Raw genomic sequence first — 25,986 nt, forward strand, 5'->3', positions numbered from 1 at the left:
ATACAATAAGGAAAATATCTACACACGTGTGCATACAAACCTTGATTTAAGCAGGGCAGGCAGCGTTTTTAAATAAACCTGAAGCACTTCCTGAGGCAAACACTGGCTCTGATGGCCACACACATGAGCCTGAGGTGAAGTGTAGCTAAGGTGCTGGCAATGACGGGCTAGCTCAACTCCTCTTTGGAGCACAGGATTAAATATATAATTATACAATTTCCACCGAACAACCACATTGCCTTTCTGCATTAAATTGCAAATGTGGTTTGCAATCTGCACACTATGTAATCTGTCCTCTTCAAAAACAAAACTCTGATACGCCTCTAAGGCATCCCATCTCCACAAGAAGTCCTCAGACCCACTGCTGGGCAGGATCCCTTGACACCTGTAAGGACTGGACAGGCCCGAGGAAGGCTCCTCATCGTGTGAGGTCCCCTGCAGTGTTTCTTCTAGTTGGGCTAGTTGATCAGAGTCAACGGTACAAATATTGCAAGCTGCTTTTTTAATTTTTTGTGGCATCTCAGCACCTCCTAGCTGATCCAAAATAAGTCTGCTAAGGATATTCAATACATGCTGCTGAACGTTTTTCAGTGCTGGCAGTTTAAAAGCATGGAGCAAAGGGACGATGACAGACTTGGGGTCCATACAGCAGCACAGCCCCACTTCCTGGACTCCTGACAGGACCTGCATGCACGTGCTGCCCAGGGAGGCCTGCTGCAGCAGGCGCAGACACTGGTGCGCACACACGGCCAGGCAGCAGCAGCGCTCTGGGTAGCAAACAGCGCCGTCCGCAGTCTCCTCAAATGGGTTTCTGGAAACCTGGTTTTTAAACGCCGAAACCAGGAGACCTGAGAGGTCTCTGTGGTGATGCATGAAGTGGGAATATTCACACCGCCGGTGCCTCTTCCTTGTGCACATGGAATGATGAAGCTGCTCCGACTTCACTTTTTTGACAGTGCTCATTATCCCCATCACGCTTTTTATTAGGGCTTTCAGATGTCCTGAGGCCTCAGCGGGAACGCCACCTCTTAAAATCAGCCACTCCATTTGAAGAACTGCTGTTTCAAACAAATTAAATCCATGATGCTGAATGAATTCCTGAACCAAATCCATGGCCTGACTGAAGAAGAAGGGGTTGGTAGCTGCACTCTGAAGACAGCAGATGAGGATCTGCAGCACTCCTTCCAGAAGCTCAGGCAAAAGAAGGGCTCGATGGCGATACTTTGCAAACACAAAACCCTCCCGAACCTCCTGCAGTGTCTTCTTTTGTCTTGGTGCAAAAGGGTCAGGCTGCTTTTCTAGGCAAGTTCTAATTTTTAAAGCTGCTCTAAGCAATTCAGTTAAATTTTTTTTAAGACTTTCTGGCATCATCTCTGCAGTACTAACGTCTACTGACATAAGATGCAACACTGTTCGAAAAAGCATCCGTTGGATCAAGGCCACTGGTTCTTCAGTCCAACCTGCAGAAACCATTTGACTCTCCAAGTTGTCGCTGAGATTACAGCAGTCCCCAAAGCCTGCGAGGAACTCAGTCAGCGTGGGCACTACACTGGCCGCCAGAGCAGAATTATGATTCAGGGTAATGTCGAACTTACAAACTTTCTCTAATAAAGATAACAAAACATGACATAAGTCAAATGGAGAATTGTTCATGTGACTGATGATAGACAAGGCAGCTGGCTCACTTAAAATGTCGGTGTTTGCCTCCTGTCTTGGCGTAATCTCTTGGAAACTTTCCAGAGCCATGGTATCAGGAGGAGTCTGTTCTTTGGTCGACAGGTGGTCAGGCTGAGCTGTAAGCTCGTCTTCTTTAGAAGACTGTGTTACAAAAGGCTGCAGCTGATGGGGCTGCCTGTGCTTGCTCACTGCTGTCCTTCGGTTGTCTGAATCGGCCTCCGAGTCGGAGGTAGAGAGCTGTGTCTTTCTTGCATCTCTTACAGAATAGCGGTGGGTGGTTTTATGCTGTCGTCTGCTTTTTCGAAAAACATTCACTTTTGCAGAAACATGACCTGATGGAGAACTTTCTTCTAAATATAATTTTTCCTGAGTAGATCTTTGTGAACTTGAGTTCTTTCCTTTGGCTGGGATTATATCAGCCGAGAACGGTAGATTAAAATCTAAGGAAACAAAAAAGGAAATTTTGGAATGTCTTAATGTTTTTAAACTCAATTTGTATTTAGCACTCAATTTGTATTTGTATTTTAGGAGTTTAACCTCAGTTTTGTTTTGTTTTTTCCACTGGGCTGATTTCCTTTAGCTACTGTTTTGTCTCTGGGTTGCTTCCCCCCACACTTACCTTTCTCATAAGTACTAGGTGGTATTAGTTCAAAGGATAGGAATTGATTTGGAAACAACAAAGGAGAACAGAATTAGAAAAATGGATCTAATTTAAAACCATATATTGCACTCTCATGTTAACATAAGAAACTGGGTGATACAGTACTACTGTTCACACTATTTACAAACCTCTTCCAATAGTGCCGTCAATTAAGATACAGGGGTATATTATATTCTCAAAAATAGTATTTAGGTTATAGCCCTGATATAATTTAAGAACTTTAAGATTTTCAAAAATTATTTCAAAATTGTACAGTAAACACCAAATATTCTGTAATACTGAAGTTAAAAGAGATCGTCACTCAAAACACTTCCCGAGCGTGCCATCACTGAGTGAGGCCCAGGTGCAGGCATCACTGTTTCACCCCAGTGCCTGGGATGCAGGGCTCAGCACTCAACACCTATTTCTTGGGAGAAATAAATAAATCCTCCTTAAAAATTAAAAGATCATAAAGTATTACATGCTTTGCGATAGCATGTAATACGACCTACATGAAAAATACAGCTGCAATTCAGAATGAATAAACACAAACCTGTAAGTAAAAGATCTGTGCCTTAATTAGGGGGGATTAAAAGGAGGGCAAATTCTACCTGTGCAAAAGACGTCCCCACAAGAACAATAATCGGTTATCTTAGGTGACTAACAGCTTGTGACTTCTGCAGATTTAGAAGAAAACAAGAGAGCTGGCAAATCAACAAGCAGCAGGATCACGGTACTACAAGACCTCAGATGACTCCCTGACCAGAGGGCTCTGTCTCAGAATGCGTTCAAGATGCCATGTGGGGTTAAAATATAACACAGAAGAAAAATCTGAGATCTTTAAACATCTTACAATTCACATATCCCAGAAATGGTCAGGGGAAAAACTGTTAATCCCTTCACTGAAACATTTAAACTGAGTTTCATATACTTAATGTGATAAGTATATATACACAGGGGATCCCAAAAAATGTATACACACTTAAGAGCGGATAGCTCAATTTTGAAAATGAAATGTATTTTAATAAATACTGCTTTTATAATTATTTGAAGTGTGTGTACACATTTTTGGGGATACCCTGTGTGTGTGTACTCTTTAATCTTTTCAAAATCAGAAATTAAAAATATATATTAACCTTAAGTGGAGTAACTGACTTGAAACAAAATATTACTTCAAATTTATCCTTTCAGCCCTGGCTGGCTTGGCTCAGTGGTTAGACCATCAGCCTATGGACTGAAGGGTCCCCAGTTCAATTCCAGCCAAGGGCACACACCTCAGCTGCCAGCTCAATCCCCTGCAGGGTACCAGCGGAAGGCAACCAATTGATGTCTCTCTCTCACATCGATGTTTCTCTCTTCTCTCTCTCTCTCTTTCTCTCTCTCCCCCCCACCCCTTCCACTCTCTCTGAAAAGCAATGGAAAAAAATATCCTCAGGTGAGGATTAAAAAAAATTATCCTTTGAAAATCACATTAGAAAACTCAAGTACAGAAGTCAGACCGAGCATGGTGAGAGAAAGCAGTCTCAAATTGAGCAAAGGCACTCTCTTTTCTCCTTCAAGCTTTCCACTACCCATATCAGATGCCGTGCTGCCTGCATCTCCTGCTTCTGCTTCTGCTTCTTCACACACTTCCCATTACTGTTACAGTCGAGTAAGCCCCTAAGAGCCACCACGGCTTTTTGTGTTACTAGAAAAAATAAAATTGTGCTTACCTAGGGAATTTTTCATATTAAGTATCAAACTAATATATACTGTTCTGAATTTGAACTGTATCAACAAATAAGGGAAATGTAACTTTTTTAGTGTAAACATAACTTTAAAAAATTTGTGTTAAATTTTCATTTTTCAATTACAGTTGACATTCAGTATTAATTTATGTTAGTTTCAGGTGTACAGCATAGTGGTTAGATAATCATATACTTTACAAAGTGATCCCTCCAATATTTCAAGTACCCACCTGGCCCCATACCTAGTTATTACAATATTACTGACTATATTCCCTGTGCTGTAACTTACATCCCTGTGACTCTTCTGTTATTACCAATTTGTACAGAAGCAACTTTTCAGTGGAACATTTTTCCCAGTGGAATTTTGATAACACAGTGATATGATTAAGGTAGTACCCAAAGGAAAGAAACGTACCTGTTGCCATTTCTTCCTGAACAGGTATCTTCCACACCAACGGAAGGAGTGAGAGGAGGAGAGTAAGGAGCTCCTCTCTACATGTCAGTGCCTGTGTTAGAGATAAAAGAGCCCTTCATGTTCTGAGGTCAAGAGGCTCATTGATTCCTAATACCCTGTCTTAAACTTAACCAAAAAATCCTTTTCTTTGAGAAGCTAAGAAACAAATTAACCTATCTCAAAATCCAACTAAAGCTGTGATACTTTTCAATTTATAAACCTTTCCAGTGACAGAAGAATGTAAGAGTGTCTGACGGTATTTAGCACATTCTTGCTGATTTTTAAAACTAGATGTCACAGCACCAGGCACACTGCAAGAATACCTCACCTACAAGAAAACAATTTGCCAGGTGAAAATGAAAAGTTCAGTCCTATTAATTAGCAAACCAATAATATAAAGTTATTAGAAAAACATCTTCATGCAGTTAAATGTAAGATTCAGAGAACACATTTTTTAAAAGAGAAGCAGACATTAATAAATAATATATAAAAAGAAAGACTCATTAGTGAAGGAAATGGGGTGTTTACTGATGGCACACTATGCCCACAGCACTTACTGTCTTACCCTTTCTGGAGGAGATGGTCCAAGCCCTGGAGAAGGTCCCCTCACTTAGTCCATAAGATACATACACACAAAGTTAAAGAACAGAAGGCATGTGGCATGAGTAAACACTCAGGTGTGGTACAGGTGTTCAGTTTAGGAGCGCACAGAAAGGAGAGATCATGTCAGTCAGAAGTGTGGACTGGAGTTGGGACACCTGGGACATGGCAGGCAAGGAATTAATGACAAGTCAAGTTTAAATTCCTCACATCAGTGAGTGGGTGAGGGTGATACCGTCGGATCTGCAGGTTAGAAAGACCACTCTGGTCACTATACAGAGGACAGAATTGGGGTGGGGGCTGACCAGTGTTAGAGGCAGGGCAACCAATGCAGATGACAGAGGACCTGAAGTGCTCTGACAGTAAGACTGTGAGGGAGACATACTGTTTGAATAGCTGTAAGGGGGAACGGAAATGACTGCTGTTGATTACCTATGGTTATAAGGGAGAAACAAAAGATCTAAAAGAAACTCAAAGGTTTCTGGTTTAGGCCACTAGGTGACTGAAAATGTACTCACCAAGACAGGCAATTTAGGAGTGGTATTAGGCTGGGGGAAAATGATGGAGGCACTCTTTAGACGTGTTGAGTTTGAGATATCCAAATAGACAGCTTTTTAGTCAACAGTTAGATGTATAGACAGGAGCTTAAGAAAAAGACACCAAGTAAATAAAAGGAGCTGGGAGTCACTGGTGCAGAAGTCAAGGCTATACAAGAGATTTCCTAGGGAGAGTACACAGGATGTCGAGGAGAGTGGCGGGAATGACGCTCTCAAGAACAATGTTTAGGCAATGATGGGAGGCTGTGGTGAGGACAAGCCTGCAAAGGAGCCTGGGCAGTAGCTCCCAAAGCAGAAGCGGAGCAGAGAGATTGGGGGGGCGCTTTAGGAAAGGGGGAGCCCACCGGGTCAGGAGCTGTTGTTCTTCAGTGTGTAAGATAATGGTGACAGCATTCACACCCAGAGGTCACTGGTGACCTGAACAAGTGCAGTTTTAATGGAATGACTGGGTACAAGTCCAACAGTCAGAGGGAAGGAGAAAGCAGACAAAGCATTCGGACTATTCCTAATCGAGTCCTGGTTATGAAAAGGTTCAAAATTCTTCAAAAGTAAAATCTACACTCCTTTTTGGGCTTAGGAGACCGTTTGTGACCTGATTCCCAGTGACTCGTCCAGTTTCAGCTCCACCACCACACCCAACCCCTTCCACAGGTCCAGCTACCAAGGGTCTCCTGACCCCCACTGCTTTCTGCATCCCCTGCACCTTCCTCACACGCACCGCTCTTGCAATCTTCCTCTCACTACCCTCCCAGCTGCTAAACTCCAACTCACCCTCTAGTTCTCAGTTCCTCTCACCCCCTTGATGAAGTTTGGTTTCATGTCTCTACTTTACCTCCAGCAGAGCAAGCAGCGTGCTGAATGGCTGATGTCTGCACCCATTCCCTCCTTTATTCTAACACCTAGTGACAGCCCACTATGTGCCAGACACTTTGGACACAGCAGTGAGCAAGAAAGACAATGTTCACCTCACAAAGCTGACGCTCTCATAGGGGAGACACAGACAATGGGCACTAATAAGACATTTTCAAATAGAATGAAGACAGTTAAAGAGGGGAGGGATGACAGTGACGATGACAAGGGGGACATTTACAGCTACTCAGGATGGGCCACTAGAGTAGATACTTAACAGACAAGAAGGAGGAATCCATGCAAAGATGTGGCAGAAAAGGGCTCCTGGGAAGTACATACAGGGCTGGGAAAGGGAGAGTTCTGGGCGCTAAGGCCGGGGGGTGTAGACCAGCGAGACAGGCAGTGCCAGACCTAATGCGGCCTCGCGAGCCATGCGCAGGAGTTTGAATTTACCTCCAGATATGATGGGAAGCTTCTCAAACACACTTCCCTCAGAGCCAGACTCCAGGGTGCAGCCCTAGTCCTTAGAAATCCCCTCTGCCATGCAATGCCTAGTACACAGGTGGATTTTTATAAACATTATCTACATGAAAGACTTTAAATTCTGGATTCAAAGTAAAAATTGTGTCATAGGGACCCATTTCCATGTTCTTTACTTCAAAATTAACAAGTCTAAAGATGTCTGGATAACACTTCCACGCATAGCTCAGACTCATTATGTACCTCAACATTTTAAAGGTGCCAGCAAAATGTATATGGTCTTAAAAATCCAATGTTGGTCAGGCTATTCCTGTCAAGTCCTCCTAATTGAGTCCCTTAGCAGATGAGCTCGTAACATTCCAATGGAGTGTGCGGAAACCTCAAGGGCATGTGAAGAGCTTGGGACGTGCTGTCCTTGAACTGAGCCCTGGTCCCAACAGTACACAGGCAAACCATCACTGCTCCGTGAACAGGCATGCCAGCCTCTTGGCCTCTGCAGGACACGTGGTCTGGAACTTCTCTTGCTCCTTCCCACACAGCTACGGCTCGCTGGCTTCAAGGCCCAGCGCCAGCAACACTGCCCCATGAAGCCTTTCTTCCCACCCTGACCCCATTACTGTCCTCCCTGCTCGGGACATCATGCCCGTGGCCCCCATTCCGCCAAGTGGACTAGCTCTTGGAAACCAAAAGAATGACAGGGAAGCCAGTGCGGGTGTTTGTTTTTTGCCACCTCTACTGTAACTACTGACCTGAAGACACTGTCACCTCCCTGTTGCCTGCTACCACAGTAGGGTACAATTCTTTTTTTTAATTTTAATCCTCACTCGAGGGTATTTTTTTCCATTGCTTTTTAGAGAGAGTGGAAGGGGGGGAGAGAGAGAGAGAGAAACATCAATGTGAGAGACACATCGATTGGTTGCCTCCTGCTCATGTGCTGACCAGGGCTGGGGATTGAGCCTACAACTGAAGTACGTGCCCTGGGCTAGAATCGAACCTGGGACCCTTCAGTCCACGGGCAGACACTCTAACCACTGGGCCAAACAGGCCACGGCAGGGGCACAATTCTTGACTTCACACCACCACAATCATGTCTAACAAAATTCACCATTGGGGTGCTCTTGCTAACCCTCCAGACCTATTACTTTTTTAGGTATTGACATTCCCAGAGGTATTTATCCTTTCCAGTCCTAAAGAAACCACATATGTAATTCTATCCTTTCGCAAGTCATAAAATCTTTTCCTCTTATTTGTGGGCACCCTGGCAAACCAGAACTTGCAGCCCTCTGTTTCAAACCAAGTAGCATCCAAAGGAATACTACAGTATCCAGAGGAATGGCTGCTATTTCACACCATCCAAGTGGAAAGTTCTCTACATGCCATAATAGGAAATATGTGCCATGAACAGATCCTGTCCCTGGCTATTCCAAGATATTCAACCTATAGAAATCACACCACTCCTCATTTAATACTTACCCCTGTCTCCCCTATGCAGGGAAAATGACATGTCATACCTTTCTAAATTCTCACAGCAATAACAAACCAGTAAAAGTAGTTTCATTTGGCTGGCAATTTTTCAGTTCAACTCAAGAAACATATTTTACCTACCTGCCAGTTGTAAGGCACTGTCCCTTTTGAAACTCTATTGTTTAGACTGGATTTTATATTCATTGCCTATCCTAGCCATCCAAGAGGTGTCGGCACAATGAGAAAGGGCAAGTGAGTTGGAAGAAGAGCTGAGATTCCAAACTAGACCGATATCTCTGAGGCTGCAAGGGCAGGTGGGCACCAGAGCAATGGGGTTCAAGGACCTCAGGATGACATGCCAAGCAACTCGGACTGTATACAGAATGTGATGGAAAACTGCTTAAGTTATCTTAATTGGTATTAGTGGTATTTAAATCAGCATTTTGACATTTTAATTTAATGTTCCAGGCATAAGCAGAAATAAGTATATTATTTAAGTCCTTTATTTCTTTTATTAGAATTTTATAATTATTTCTAGTATATGTGTCTATACATACATATATGAACATGTCTTCATTAGTACTATAAATAGTATCTTTTTTATTTTCTAGCTGTAGAGGTATGGCTAAGGAAAATAATATGTTTGTCTTATATCCATAACTTTGCTGAATTGTTTTCTGGATGATCTTCTGGATTTTTCTATACACATCACTTTAAAAATAGTATTTTTGTTTTTCTACCGTCCTCACATTTGGCTGTCCCTGCTTTCATATCCACTTTATTACTGCATGTTTTTAAAACATGCTATCAAACAGTAATAGTTATTCTTATACTGGTTCTATTGTAAAGCTTATTAAAAATATTACCGGTTTTTACAGCATTGAGAATATAGTAATACTAATGTAATAACTATGTATGGTGCCAAGTGGGTACTAGACTTATTGGGTGGATGACTAAGAGATGTATCAGATAAATCACTATGCTGTACACCTGAAACTAATATAATATTGAATGTCAACTGTAATTGAAAAATAAAAAATAATTTAAAATATATTATTGGTTTTGCTATTCTTTGTATATGAAAGACTATTATTAATTTATTTTTAGAGCTTTTGTTAAAAATAGATGAATTTTGTTGAATGTTTTTGAGGTCTCAGAATAGTTATATGTACTGTTTTTTCCGCTGATGTCAAACTTTATGTAATAGTGTTTCTTGAATTAGACCATGGGTTGCAAATTTTGTTTGTAAAGGCCCAGATAGTAAATATTTTAGGCTTTGTGAGTCATATATGTTCTTTGTCACATATTCTTCTGTTTCTTTTAATAGCCCTTTAAAAATACAAAAACTATTCTTAGCCTGTGGGCTGTCCAAAAACATCACTGGCAGCAATATTTGGCCTACAGGCCACAGGATGCCTCCTCCACTCCCAGCAAAAAAAATGTTTATTATTAACTGGCTATAATACTCTTTGTTAAGACTCCATAAAGATTTGTCAGCTAGGCAAAAGTACTACTAAGAATCTTGAGGGCGTTGTTTGTCGACACAGTTTTACACACCCAAAGTAGAGAGAGGTCTGTCTCAAAAACAATTACAGCCCTGGCCAGGTGGCTTGGTTGGTTGGAGCATCATCCTGCACACCAAAAAGGCTGTGGGTTCAATTACCATTCAGGGCACATACCTAGGTTTCAGGTTTGATCCCCAGTCATGGCATGTATGGGAGGCTATCAATTGATGTTTCTCTCTCCCTTTCTCTCTCAAAAATCAATAAACATATCCTCCGGTGAGGATTAAAAACACACACAATTATAGATGTGGCTTGGGGCATGGAGTGAACTCCATTAACATAAGAGCAAACCCACATTTTAAAATAAAGTTGTAGCCTGGCCGGGCGTGGCTCAGTGGTTGAGCGTCGACCTAGGATCCAGGCAATCGGGGTTCGATTCCCGGTCAGGGCACGTGCCCAGGTTGTGGGTTCGATCCCCAGTCGGGGGCGTGCAGGAGGTGGCCGATCAATGACTCTCTCATCATTGATGTTTCTGCCTCTCTCTCTCCCTCTTCCTTCCTCTCTCTGAAATCAATAAAGATATATTTTAAATAAATAAATAAATAAATAAAATAAAGTTGTATTATTAAATAATACTAACAGCTTGGACTAAAAGGGGCAGAGACAGTTCAAAATGAATAGTGTGAAGTATGCAAATCATATACAAATAAACTTTTAAAAGTACTATTTATAACACATGGTGTGCATGTATTAGTTCAGTTTTAGTATATTTTGTTGGTAACAAATCATTGCAATTTTCTACTCATATCAGAATTAAGCTATATATATTCATAATCAGGGTATGGAAGAAATCAGAAACTATTATAATCAAATATTACATGGAAACATAATTTTTATGTTAAAAGAGATCTTTTAAGTCATCCAATTCTATGTACTTATGTTACTGATGAGGATACTGAGATCTGGAGCAATTAAATATTAACTAAAGTCATCTATCTATTTGATACTGGTGCCAACATTAAAATCAAGGATAACTGTTTCTTTTTAGGCTGGGCAAAGTTTCTTTCAAAAAACTCGTACAGGTCTGAGTATAAACTTCAACTTGGACATCTTTAACCATTAAAAAGAATATGGTTTTTATTATTTAAGCAGAGTATTTTTTCCTAAGAATAAACAGATTAGTATGTCTGTGTATAATAAATCATGACCAAATGGGGTTCAACATTTAGAAAGCATCAATGTAATTCACCCACATTAATAGAATAAAAAGGGAAAAGAATATAATCGTCTCAGCAGATGCAGAAAAGGCATTTGATAAAATCCAGCATACATTCAGAATGCAGTCTCAACAAACTGGGAATAGAACTTCCTCATTCTGATACAAGGCATATAAGAAAACCCTGTACTGACGTCACATTTAGCAGTGAAATACTGAATGCTTTCCCCCCGAGGTGAGACACAAGGAAGATTCCACTCTCATTACTTTCATCTGCCTTTGTACTAGAAGCCAATGCAAAAAGCGAAAATAAAAAGAAAAAAAAGAAAAGGTATATAAATTGGAAAAGAAGTAAAATTATTATTCACAGATGACATGATTGTGTATACAGAAATTACTAAGGAATATACAAAAAATTTTCAAGATAAATAGAAATAAATGAATTTAGTACAGGTCAACATACAAAAATCAAATGTATTTCTAAGAGCAAGAGTCAACAGGGAAATGAATTTAACTGCCATTTACAATAACACCAAAAAATTAATAAATATTTAGAATAAATTTAACCAAAAATATGCAAGACCTCTACACTGAAAACCACAAAATATTGCAGAGAAATGAGACAACACTCGAACAGAGATTTGAATGATGCTCATGGACTGAGAAAGTCAACATTGTTAAGTTGCCAATTCTCTCCAAATTGGTATCTAGATTCAATGCCACCACAACTGAAATCCTACTGAATGTTTTTGGGGAGTAATAAACTGATTCTAAAATTTATATGGAAGCCCTGGCCGGTTGGCTTAGTGGCTTAGAGCGTTGTCCCAACACACCAAGGTTACGGGTTCAATCCCCAGTCATGGCACACAGAAGAATCAACAAATAATTGCACAAATCAGTGGAAAACAAACTGGTGTTTCTCTCTCTCCAAAATCAATCAACAAAATTTTTTAAACATTAAAAATAAAATTTATATGGAAATGCGAAGGAACTGGAATAGTCAAACATTCTTAAAAATGAAGACCAAGTTGGAAAACTTACAGCACCTAATTTCTGGACTTACTATAAAAGCCACAGTAATCGAGACAGTATGGAGTTAGTCAAAGAATACATGACGAATATATAAACTCATAAATAGATGGTCAACTGATTTCCAACAAAGGTGCCAAGGTTATTCGCTGGGGGGGAAAAAAGCATTTCTAAGGAGAAATGTTGGTGAAAGAACCGGTTAGTGTATAGGGAGGGGCAGAAAGGAACCATAGCTCCTACCTCACACCATATACCAATATTAATTCAAAATGGATCAGAGACCTAAAGGCAAAAGCAATAACTAAAAATCTCCTAGAAAAAAAACCATGGAGAATATCTTTACAACTCTGGGGTTGTAAGACAGAGATTTCTTAGACAGGATATAAAAAGCACTATTCCCCCCCCCTCAAAAATGTGCTCTTCTAAAGACATTGTTAAGAAATGAAAAGGCAAGCCACAAAGAACATATTCGCAATCCGACACAGACTTTTACCCAGAATGCATAAAGAACTAACACAACTGAATAAACACATAACCTGACTTTAAAAATGGGCACAACCCAAACTTAAGAAAGGAGAGAAAGAAAAAGAGAGAGAGAGAGAAGGAAAGAAGAAAAGCCATGCATAACATAAGCATAGCAAGTTTATATTTAATGTTTTGGATTAATGTAAACATAGCCGTGTAACTCCCCATGGCATAATTAATATTCTTGTGTAGTACAATGATCAGTATTGATTTCATATACTCACCTTCTCTGAGAAACTACTCGTTTATTTATTTATTTATTTATTTATTTATTTATTTATTTATTTATTTTTTATTATTATTATTTTTTAATCCTCACCTGAGGATATTTTTTCTATTGCTTTTCAGGAAGGGAGAGAAAGAAAAAAACCCCACACAATGATGTGAGAGAGACACACAGATTGGTTGCGTCCTGCAAGTGCCCTGACCAGGGCCGGGGACTGAGCCTGCCCTTGGTGGAATCGAACCCAAGACCCTTCAATCCGTGGGCTGATACTCTAACCACTGAGCCAAACCCGCTAGGGCACTATTTGTTTAAAAAATGAAAAAAAAAGGACCCTAACCTATTTGGCTCAGTGGTTAGGGCATCGGTCCGAGGACTGAAGGGTCCCAGGTTCGATTCTGGCCAAGGGAACATACCTCAGCTGCAGGCTCTATCCCCTGCCCTGGTTGCAGCATGTGTGGGAAGCAACCAATCAATGGGTTTCTCTTATATCGATGTTTTTTTTCTCTCTCCCCCGCTGCCTTCCACTCTGTGAAAAACAATAGGAAAAAATATTCTCTGGTGAGGAACATAAAAAAATAAAAATAAAAATAAAATGAAAAAAATGGGCACAAAACTTGAACAGATATTTACAAAAGAAGTATGCAAATGGCCAGTAAGCACATGAAAAAGTGCTCACTATCATTAGTTGTCAGAGATACAAATTAAAACCACAATGAGCGCTACTTTCTATTCACTTAGAATGCTACCACTGGCAGTATCGAACGTTGGAGGGGACGCAGATATTAGCAGGTTGGAGGGGATGTAGAGAGGACATTAAAGAGCTTAGGGTTCTCACACACTGCTGGTGAGAATGAAGTGGCATAACCACTTTGAAAACAGTTTGGCAGTTTCTCACAGCAACTGTAGGCCTAGATATTTACCCAGGAGAAATGACAACATATTCACAGCAGCTTTAGTTATAATAGCCAAGTGGATCTGACCCAAATGGTTAAATAGCAGGGGAATGTAAACAAACTGTGGTGCTTCCAGACAAGAAGACTCCAATCAGAAACAGAAAGCAGTGAGCGGCTGACTCTCACAAATGGGAGAATCTCCATGACAGGAGAGCACATGCTTTATATGAAGTTCCAGAACAAGCAAACCTACACTCAGATGCTAGAAATCAGAACAGTGGGATCTTGCAGGGGGGCCCGGAGGGGCTGACTGAAAAGGAGCCTGGCAAACTTTCTAAAGAGTGGAAATGTCCTACACATTGTTGTGGGTGGTGGCTACACAGGTGAATATATTTGTTGAAACTCACCCCAATATACACGTAACATCTGTGCATTTACTACATGTAAATTAGATGTCAATAAAGTCTACTTAAATAGCAACTGATAAAGTCAAAGGACTGCAGCAGAAGGGCAAGGGCTTCAATCGTCTCTTTCCCAGAGTACCCAACAAGTGTTCCCCTAGTGAGAAGCTAACACAAAGCTCAAGTTCCTCCTGAAATGTGCAGCCTGGAATCTAGCATTCTGATTCCACCTTAAATGATTACATCTTGTGCAATTAAATTCCCCTTAAGGATCCAAATGGTCATTCTCCATTCCCTAGTTTAAATAATTAAATATTGATAAGCCCTACTTTCAAAAGGCTATTAATTTCACTCTGCTTCTACTGTTCCTACTATCATTGCTACAGATATTCCAAAAGGTGATGGGGAAAAGAGGGGATTAAAAATATCACCATAAGAAAACATACCATTCAATTATGACTTGAATGACTGCAGTCATTTAATAATATATTAAAAGTTACTTCATGACTTAAAAGAGAAAGCAGAAAATTCACAGAGATAAAAAGTACATTAGTGTTCCAGAGACATAGAAGTATGAGACTGACGAATCTCAGAGGGAAGGCAGGGGTGGGGGTAGGGAGGAGATTAACCAAAGAACTTATATGCATATATGACATATGAATAACACATGGACACAGAACAGACAATAGCATGGTGAAGGCCTGGGGCAGGGGGGAGGGTAGGGGATGGGTTCGGGGAAGAAGGGGTCAAGGGCTGGGGAGGAAATCTGTAATACTTTCAACAATAAAGAAAATAAATAAATAAATGAATACTGTGTTATATTCTAAAAGAGGGGGAAAAAAGAAGAAAATGTTTGTTGAATGAATCTGTAGATGGCCAAATAAATATATCAACAACAACAAAAGAAATAGATTGTTTGCTTAGGACTGAGGGGGTGGGAGGAATAGGACAGTGACAGCTGAAAGGCACAGGGGTGCTATCTGAGGTGATGAAAATATTCTTAAATTGTGACTACACTAAAAAACACCGAATTTTGTACATATGAAATAGGTGAATTATATCTCATTAAGAAAAAGTCATTGAGCCCAGCCAGGCGTGGCTCAGTGGTTGAGCATTGACCTAGGATCCAGGAGATCGAGGTTCAATTCCCGGTCAGGGCACATGCTCGGGCTGTGGGCTCAATCCCCAATGACTCTGTCATCATTGATGTTTCTGTCTGTCTCTCTCTCCCTCTCCTTTCCCCTCTCTGAAATCAATAAAGATATATTTTTTTAAAAAAAGAAAGAAAAAGCCATTGAGATTTTGATTGGGATTGCCTTGGAATCTATAGATCAATTTGGAGAAAACAGTATCTTTTTAATACTGATTTTTCCAACACATGAAAATTACATAGTTCTGAACTTATTTGGGTCTTTTTTAGTTTCTCTCGACATTTGTTCCTGGGCAGTTTATATTTATGATGTTATTTATATAGCATCTTTTAAAAAGAGAAAGCACTGAATTGTTCTAATGTGGGGTAAGATGAACAGAGTATGAGATAAATATGAAATCATCAAAGTTTCAAAAGGAAAAACCACTATACATGGTCTAACAATTTTTCTGATTTTTAACTTATTTATAGAAAAGTCATACAAATATATAAAACCTTAATTACACTTAGTTGCACATTTAATAAATCACATTCATGAAAAAGAATTACATAAACCTGCAAATATTCTGGAATATTTCATGATAGGTGGGCATGACAGTGAACAAACACTTCCCTATTGTTAGGTTTCTGAGCTTACAATGAAAACAGAGGCGTTGTTTAAGTTTAGTCTCTATATTTACCCAACGTATGTATTTATTAGAAATATGCTGTCATATCAAAGAAATTTAACAATGGATAAGTGCGCATCTAACGCCAATAACAATGAAAGTGTTTAGAAATGTCCATCATTCTGGTGCTATAGAGACCTCATTATCTTTATGATTCATGTTAACTGAAATATTCTCTGACTACATTAATTAGTTCCCTGGAAGCAGACGGTGGAGTTTTTCTTTCATAAAAGAAATATTTGTTTTCTATTAAAACTTAATAAAGATATAAATCACATTTGGGCCTCAAGTTAACCCTGTCTGAGTTACTTGATGTTTCTGGTCTCAGTTTTTCGTGTATAAAAGGAGGCTGGATGAAAACACCTCTATAGCTCCAACTCGCTTTAAAATATTAATTCTACAATAAGGAATCAGCACAATACCACATGGTCATACAATACTTTAAGCAAACACAGTAATGTACTAAAGTAGATGTACACAAGCTGGAAGACTCGGTAATTATTAGTTCCCACAAAGGGTTCTCTACTTTCACCCCACATTTAACAAGCTCCCTAGCCCAGCCGGGCATGGCTCAGTGGTTGAGCACCAACCTAGGATCCAGGAGATTGGGGTTTGATTCCCGGTCAGGGCACATGCCCGGGTTGCGAGCTGCAGCCGATCTCTCATCACTGATGTTTCTATCTCTCTCTCCCTCTCCCTTCCTCTCTCTGAAATTATAATAAAGATATATTTAAAAAAAAAAAAAAGCTCCCTAAATATAATTTAAACGTTTCAAAAACATACCTGATGTTTATTAAAAGTGCAAATTCATATGTTTCTGAATTGTAATCTTGTATCTTTATTAATAATCATAGTTATCCTGCACTGTTATTAGGATAAAAGCATAGTATATATGAAACCATCTTAGAAGAAAGGCCATTTATAATTCTAAGATATTTCAGACATTTTGAAAAGTATCCAAATAAACATATGTTCTAAAAAGGGGCTACTTTTCTTTGTGGAGTGATGTGAGAGAAAGAACTTTATTTCAGACTCTCAGAAACTATGCAACCAAGAAACTACGTACCTAAAATTAACAATATACTGAAGAAAACAATTATTTGATATGAAAATGTTACCTGATCGATGATAGAATTTAGCTCCGTAAGTAACAGGAATCCTCGGCCATGGACAAGGTACTGCCCAAGGGCCGCCATGTGTGTCTCCTCCTCCTCCTCCTCCTCCTCCGTGGCCTCCACCCTCTGGACCACTGCATTGCAAAGCCGGTTGACATCAGTCAGAAATTCACGTGCCAAAGAGTTACTGTCAGTGCTCATGACCGAGCTATAAAATAAATATTACAAAAGAGATTAGAAAAACAAAAATCTTAATTTAAAACTATGAGGTTTATTGTTTGTTTTCATCTAAAGACTGACTTTAAATTATTGGGCACTGGTACTTAACCCTATAAAATTTTCAGACAAGGTTCTGACCTAGACAGGTGCTCCTTAAATATTCACGCCTGGCAGAAATGAGTCCTGGGTGAAATGCCCAAGCAGAACCAAGCGTGGGCAAGCGAAAGCACCTGAACAGGGGACACTAACTAGTGAGTGGTGGCTGGGAAGGTCAATTCTGACCTTCTGTCTTCAACAGACTCACCATGGAACAAAAATAATCCCATTACTTATAAAATATTCTTGCTTTACATGTTTTAAAAGATAAACGAATCTTTTAAAAATATAAACTTTTTTCACTCGATGGAACTGACAATCACTTACCCACCCTCCCCATACACCAGAGTTCAGTTAATTAGAGGAAAGGATTTACCCACCGGTGAATAGAAGCTGAAGAATTCTAGCAGCCAAAGTAATGCCACTTTATTTCTTACTACACATTTGAATCAAATAAAGGGAATGTTGATATTTCAAGAATAAGAAGAACCGTAAGGTAAAGCAGATAAAGATGGGAAAACACAAACATAAAGGAAAAAATGTATAAATATTCACAAAGGAAAAATGATGAAAAATAAAATCCCCAAAGAATTTAAAATAATTTCATCTTAGGGTTACAGGTAATTTTGAGACATCCAGCATTTAAAAACATTTAAAGACTTTTAAACCTGGGAGATGGATATCAAGGAGTCTTTTCTTGGGCTGTTTCCAGATCTTAGCTATTGTAAATTACGCTGCTATGAATATAGGGGTGCATATATTCTTTCTGATTAGTGTTTCAGGATTCTTAGGATATATTCCTAGAAGTGGGATCACTGGGTCAAAAGGCTGCTCCATTTTTAATTTTCTGAGGAAACTTCATACTGTTTTCCACAGTGGCTGCACCAGTCTGCATTCCCACCAGCAGTGCACTAGGGTCCCCTTTCTCCACATCCTCACCAGCACATGGGTCATTGGGGAGAAAAGGGACATCTGTAGTATTTTGAACAAAATTTTTTTTTAATTAATTAACTAATTATTATTATGATTATTTTTTAAAAAGGAGTCTTTTCTTCACCTACTTTGGGGGAAGCCCTCTCTGTGGGACCTGGTGAGAAGGACATGAGACTGTGCCAACTGTCAAGAAGCACAGCCTGCCTCTGGGCCTAACTGACTGAAGCACACCTGAGCAGGAGTGCCAACCACCACGCTGGCCACAAGATGTGACCTGTATGGTGCTGGTTGCAAAGAGGCATTGGGCCCAGCCAGGCGTGGCTCAGCGGTTGAACACTGACCTGGTATCCAGGAGATTGAGGTTCAATTCCTGCTGAGGGCACATGCCTGGTTGTGGGCTTGATCCCTAGTTGGGGGCATGCAGGAGGCAGCCAATCAATAACGACTCTCTCATCATTGATGTTTCTATCTCTCTCTCTCTCTCCCTCTCACTTCCTCTCCCTGAAATTAATAAAGATACCTTAAAAAAAAAAAAAAAAAAAGCAGCACTGGGCCAACCACATTTTCTTTCTCTCTCATAGGAATCTGAATGGCTGAAAAGTCACATAGAGATGGGCCTATGGTGGTCATGCTGAGGTAGCTGAGGCTGAGAAAAGCCAACCGGGTAAAAATGAACCAACTGAATGCAGAGTAGGTAAACAGGAAAGGGGGAAACCAAAAATAATTCCTACTACTCCTTTGTTTCTATTCACTCTAGGTCCTGATGGCTTAATTCCTGGATTCCCATCAGGATTCTGGGCATTATCACAATAACAATCCCTGCTCTAGTATATCAAATATTATTTTTAATATTATTGGAGTTTAGAAAAAGCAATCTCTATTTTACATAATATTGGTTCTTTATAAGTTTTCATGAAGTGAAATAGCTTAATCCAACTTTATTAACTTATTTCACTTAATCTGTCACTGATTTTAAGATACATAATTATTTAGTGTACAACTAAAAAAACCCACTGCCAATTAAACAATAGCACGGTAATTGCTAATCGCTTAGAATTTCCCAGCAATGCCACCTTCTGGGCCATCAAGACCTTCCCATGCTCCGCTTCCTAAGAGCACTACTATGTTGTTCTTGAAATTTCTTCCAAAGATGCTGACATCATTCTATAAGTTGTGAGGCTAGTGCTTTCTTTCTTTTCTTTTTTTTTAAACATATCTTTATTGATTTCAGAGAGGGAAAAGGAGGGAGAGAGAGAGAGATAGAAACATCAATGATGAGAGAGTCATTGATCGGCTGCCTAGCCGGCAACCCGGGCATGTGCCTTGACCGGGAATCGAACCCAGATCTCCTGGATCCTAGGTCGATGCTCAACCGCTGAGCCACACCCGGCTGGGCTATTGCTTTCTTGATATCAGATGCGATTAGCAGAACATTTCAGAGAACAACCAGAAAATATGTAAAACTCAGGTAGTGCTGACAATGCACGTAACTCGAGTAAAGAGCTGATGTGAGCAGCTATGACCAAGCTTACTCATGAGTGGCAAGAACAACCTTTCACGAGTACAGCCTGACAGTGCTTATAAGAGACCACTGATTGCAAGGTACACCGAAACTTCAGAAATATTAAATGTGAAAATTACAAATTGTGGTAATAATTAGGGCCTATCTTCTAGGAATTAAGATAATGGAAATTAACATGAATGACACTTTAATAAGGAAATATTTTCAATCCTACTTCCTAAAAGCAAAAGATGCCATGTCAGTAAAAAGTATTATAAAATATGGAGAATGTATGGTATTCCTGATTTTATAATATACATAAAAAATATACTGTTACACAAACAGGGTGTTATATATAAATGATCTATTATCTGCTTTAATTCATGTAGATATTTTAGAAATCTTTCCACATGAGTTCTCTTCCCTTTTAACAGCTGCTTGCACACATTACATATATTTCATTATACAGATGCACTAGGACTAGGCAACCAATCTCTCACTGTGAATAGTTAGGTTATTTCTAGTTTTTTATTGTAAACAAAGCTGCAATGAACATCCTTATACTACTTACATATTTATCCTATTATTTCCTTGAAGTAGAAATTGCTTTTACTTCATGTAACAGATTTTACACATTTCTTGTTAGGTTTATTCCTGGGTGTTTTACAGTTTTCATCATTATTCTGAATGGGATTTTTGTTCTCCATTAAATAGTCTAACTAGGATAGATAACTGGTATTTAGGAGGCACACAGGAAGTAGATTTATTTTGATACAGTAATCATACATCTAAACTTCTTAATAAACTCTCTTATTGATTTCTTGGAATTTCCAGATGTAAAACCCTATCATCTACAAATAACAAAAATTCTGAATTCTCCTGTCCAATATTCACACATTGTACTCTCCTCTGTCTAACTGCATTAGTTATTACTTAACAGAACAGTGCTTGTAGGGGTGACAGGGAGCACTTTAGCTTTGCACATTTAAAAATCTTCATTCTTTCCTATTTATCTAATAGGAATGTTGCATTTAACAGAATTCCCTTCAATTATCTGAATTCCAACTTAAAAGATGATTGCACAGTATTTTTTAAAGTTTTTAAAAAATATTTAAGACACCCAGAAAAGTACAAAGAACATATAATATGAGGTTACAGCCAATATTCAGATCCAAGAAGTATTAACACTACACTATATCCAGAGTGAATTCATGTGCATGCATGTGCATGTGTGTGCGTGCAGGTGTGTATGTATAAAGAAATTAACCCTTACGGTATAGGAAAACTACATCCCATCCATACCTCTTCCCCTCCCTAGTTGGTGTTTATCATTTTCATACATATGTTTATAATTTTTGATGTTTATAGTCATAAAAATATTCATCAGTTTTAATTATTTTAAAAATTTATATAGCCCGGCCAGGTGTGGCTCAGTGGTTGAGCGTCAACCTAGGATCCAGGCGATTGGGGTTCGATTCCCAGTCAGGGCACATGCCCGGTTGCGGGCTCAATCAATGACCCTCTCATCATTGATGTTTCTACCTCTCTCTCTCCCTCTCCTTTCCTCTCTCTGAAATCAATAAAGATATATATATTTTTAAAAATTTATATAAATGGTATGCTATATGTATCCTCTTATAACTTTGCTTTTCTCTCTCAACATTATGTTCATTACTTTAAACCAGTGTGCAGAATGTCATCGTATGAATAAATAACAATTTACATATCCATCTCTACTAAAGAAATGTTTGTTTTTATATTGCAGTTTAATTGACATTAACTAATGTCAAATAACTATGTAGTTTCAAAACCATAGACTGAACCGAGTTTTGACTGCTAGTATCTACTACATTAAATACTTACCAATCTTTCAACACTTCTGTAACATTTAGAGTATAATTTGAACACATGAACTGTATGAAACAAATATTCTTAGAATAAAGCTTCACCTACAAAAAAAAAAAAAAAGACGTATCAATGGCAATAGTGAAACAAAAAACTTCAACAAAGTCTGGCATAAAAATCAGTGGCCAGTCTTCATATCTGATGTATGAAACAGCAATAAATTTTTGGAATCTCAAGAGCACACTAAAAACACCTAGAGCTTCAAGAAGGGAGTCTCAAAAGAGGGAGTCTTAGAAAATGTATTTGATCTGAACAAGGTACTTGATTGTAGCTCCCCAATGCTTCTCTTCCAATGCCTAACTTACAACCTCCAGGTAAATCACCAGTTAACTTACAAAGGAAGGAGATCAGATCAGTATCAGTCTTCTTAACACTGGAATACAGGAGGCAGTGGAATATCATCTACATACCATGGACAGCCAAGTAAGTTACTCTTATGTAAGAGTGAAAGGTACTGAAGATATATAAGAACTCAGAATATACTAAAGCCAATGAATAAACCAGCACCAAAAAGCATGTCTCTGTTGAATTTTTTAAATGAATTCATCTTTTGTGTACTGTACAATGAAGGCTATTTGTAAAATACTAAATGATACATTCCCACTTCTGGGACAGCAACAAGATGTTTCTCTTTAGTTACCTGTTTTCCTCTTCTCCATAGTTTTACCAGGCAGAGGCATGAAAAAGATTTCGTTATTACAGTTATATGACAAACATGAAGGTTTATTTTGAACCATGAATTTTAAAATCAGAATGATCTTCAACTGCTTCAAAATGCTCAAATCTACAGAACTGTCTTGAATTCCTTTCATCTAGGCAAACAGTTCTTTTTTCTTTCTTTTTTTTCAATCTTCACCTGAGGGTATGCTTTTTCCATTGATTCTAGAGAGAGACGAAGGGAGAAGGGGGGGAAGAGAACCACCCATGTGAAAAAGGAACAGCTACTGGTTAGCTCCAGTACTGCTCTGACGAGGGATTGAACCCATAACCAGGGTATGTGTCCTGACCGGGAATCAAACTCATGACTCATGGTGCAGGAGATGATGCTCCAACCACTAAGCCACATGGGCAAGGGCCTGAGGATATGTTTACCAATTTTAGAGAGATGGAGGGAAAGAAGTGGGGGAGGGGAAACATCGATTGGTTCCTTCCCTTATCGCCCCTGCTGGGGATTGAACCCACCACCTTTTTTGCATATGGACGATGCTACAACCAACTGGCCGGGGCGGCAAACAGTTCTTATAACCCACATTAATCTAGAAACTTGAGGATATTGGAGGCAGGAAATGGGACAGAGCTGCTGTTAAATTACACAGGACTCCATGTGAATTAAGAAAAACATCTCTCCCCAGGCTGGTGCAGCCCCACATCAGGCACACAGCTATCAAAGCACAGGCTAGATTTCAGCCCCACTCATCCACTCCACCGCCAAGCACCAGCGGCCAGTGCATCAACTTGCTCAACCAAATGGGACAATCCTGGGATGGAACCTCAATACACCTTCCACACCTGTTCCTACTGTCGCCTGAGCAAATCAAAATCATCCATATATTTTTAACTCTAAAATTACAGAAGGGGAGATTATCAGTCAAATTATGAACACAGGGATGGTATAGTATTAGCTGCTCTGACGACTAGCACCCTCTAGCTGTACTACGAGGTGGAGCCATCTATTTGAACACCAAGATGATTCCAGCTTACGCAGCATGGCCATTAGCAGCAAAAGACCCACCTGTTTCTCTCTTATCAAGAGACTTTTCCAGGCCAAGCGAAGGATTTCTCTAATGCTCTTAAACTAGAATGGTTTCTTTATCTCTGTATTTTGTAAAGCCCAGTTTGGATATCCATGGAGTTTCACTCCATCCAAGATCATAATTCAGTCAGTACAATCATCTGTGCCCCTTTACTTGGCTGCCACTCTTTACACACAGCTGTATTCTAATTGTTACCACCCTATAATAATTGGGTGTCCATAAAGTCTGGAAATGTAGTTTTTAAAAGATTGAAGATGTCCTTAAGGGCATTACATATATTTGCCTCTAACTACATTTCCAAACCAAATGGATACCCTGTAGTTACTTATCTATAGATGGTTGTCTTACCCCCTAGGTCATGAGTTCCTTAAGGCCAGGGACCCTGTCTTAATACTTTTTGCGCTTTATAGCTATAACACCAAATTTTAAATTTATCATTACTATAATTTTCAACTTCTAATGCAACAATTGTTGTAATACCATAATAAATAAAACTTGCTAACATTACTAGAAATTTTTTATTCTTAAAATTTACCATAAATGAAAGTCATAATAACAAGATGCCTATAATCATATCAATGACCCTCTCAGAAAAATAACAGGTTTCACTTTCTCTAATACAGTGATTGGTAAAGTTTAAAACATGAATGGCCAAAACAAAAAGCAAAAAACTGACAATGTATTAGCTATGCCTCCTAGTCTGATGTCATCAGAAATGTCAGCAATATGTCATTCAACTCAACAAATATTTATTGAACATTACCACATGCCAGCTACTTTTTTTGGCACTGGGTATAGAACAAAAACAAAATTCCTATCCTCACGGAGTCCCGTGGGGTAGAGACAGACAAACAGCAAACACTGTAACATCAGGCAGTACTAAGTGCCATGGGGAAAAGTAAAACAGCGTAAGGGGACAGTGTTAGGAGTGCTACTCTAGATAGGGTGCATGAGGAATGCCAAAAGAGGTGATATCTGAGCAAAAATGCGAAGGAAGTAAAGAGGTGGGCCATGAGGGTATCTGGGCAAAGAGCACTCCAGGGGACTGAGATAAGTGTGTGTCTGCTGCTTTGGATGCTGAGTGCAAGAGAAAAAGAGAAGTTAAAAATTACTATCAAGTGAGAAAAGCCACTCACTCCTGCTTTCAGGGACTGAAGTGAGGTGCAGAAAGAGGAAACAGAAGTGTCTCTGGAACAGTCTCTCCCTAAGAATAGAAGTTTCCTTCCTGCCTGCCCTCAGCCCCCCCAGCCCCTAAAAAGATGACAAGGTTTCTAAACCTGTCTGAAGACTAGCACTGCTTACTGATAGGCAAGGTGACAAAGAGCAGGATGAGAGGGAAAACACATTCCATTTTAGCTATGGTCAGTTTGACAGGTCTGTTAGAGACCAAGTAAAGGATATCAAGGAGGCAGTTTGGTATACCAATTGGAGTTCACGTGAGGAGGCTGGAACTGGTGAATCAATGTGGGAGTCACCAGCATGCAGATGTATTTTAGTGGGACTAGATGGGTGTGAGAGCCTAGAGCAGTGCTGTCTAGTAGAACTTTCCACACTGATAGGGCTGTGGCTTGTGGCAAGAGTACTGAGCAGTGGGGACCTAGAGAATGAGTGTAAATGGGGCAAAGATGAGGGCTCTTGGGCTGAGCCCTGGGGTTAGCGTCCCTGAGTCAGGGAGGGGGGGGGGGCCCAGCACAGGAGCAAATGAGAAAGGAGGAAAATCAGGAGAGGGTGCCTCCCAGAAACAAGGTGAAGAAAGTCTGAAAGGCAAGAGGGACTGACTGTGTCAAATATTGCTGAGAGATTCAGTAAGACAAGGACTGGGAACTCACCGGACTTTGCAACATGGAAGTTACTGATACCTTGTCAAAGAGTGGTCTCAGTGGAGGGGCAAAGAGTGGCAGAGAAATGGAGGCAAGGAGTTTAGACAGCTCTTTTAAGACTTTCTGCCCTAAAGAAAGGCAACAAAATGGGTGGTAGCTTGAAGGGGACACAGGATAGGAGAGGGTTTTACTGTTTAAAAAGATATTATAGTGTGTGAGCTGAAATATTATAGCATGTTTGTACAGCATCTTTGTCCAGCAGAGGACGAGAGATGGATGAAAAACCAGAATGAGAGAAGATAATTTCACAACAGTGAGTAAGCAAAAAGGAAGAGGAGCCAATGTGCAAGTGGAAAGAACAGGATGGCTCGTCTAATCTAATGAAATACGGTGACAGAGCACATGAGTGCAGAGGCACGGCGACTATCTGGCAGTGGGAGAACCGAGATGGAGATGCTTCTATTTCCTCCGTGAAATGAGCTGCAAGCAAGGTTATCTGCTGAGAGTGAGCAGTGGGAGAAGGTGTTACACTGACAGGTGGAACAGGGTCAGAAACAGCAGCCCACAGAGACTTCCTACGAG

The 25,986-nt window shown here is 39.7% G+C and overlaps 1 protein-coding gene across 1 annotated transcript in view; it reads right to left on the reverse strand.

The window, feature by feature from the left end:
- Nucleotides 1-25,986, reverse strand: part of LYST (lysosomal trafficking regulator) — a 162,893-nt gene that overhangs the window by 119,447 nt on the left and 17,460 nt on the right. The window contains exons 2-5 of the mRNA XM_081124037.1: nucleotides 21,789-21,874; nucleotides 17,180-17,384; nucleotides 4,460-4,550; nucleotides 41-2,117 (exon numbers count right to left, since the gene is read on the reverse strand). Of these exons, the coding sequence (XP_080980163.1) occupies nucleotides 41-2,117; nucleotides 4,460-4,550; nucleotides 17,180-17,384; nucleotides 21,789-21,835 (2,420 nt within the window). The 5' untranslated portion in view covers nucleotides 21,836-21,874. The remainder of the gene's footprint in view (nucleotides 1-40; nucleotides 2,118-4,459; nucleotides 4,551-17,179; nucleotides 17,385-21,788; nucleotides 21,875-25,986) is intronic.

This window comes from Miniopterus schreibersii (genome assembly GCF_964146895.1).
Source record: "Miniopterus schreibersii genome assembly, chromosome: 21".
NCBI lineage: Eukaryota > Metazoa > Chordata > Mammalia > Chiroptera > Miniopteridae > Miniopterus > Miniopterus schreibersii.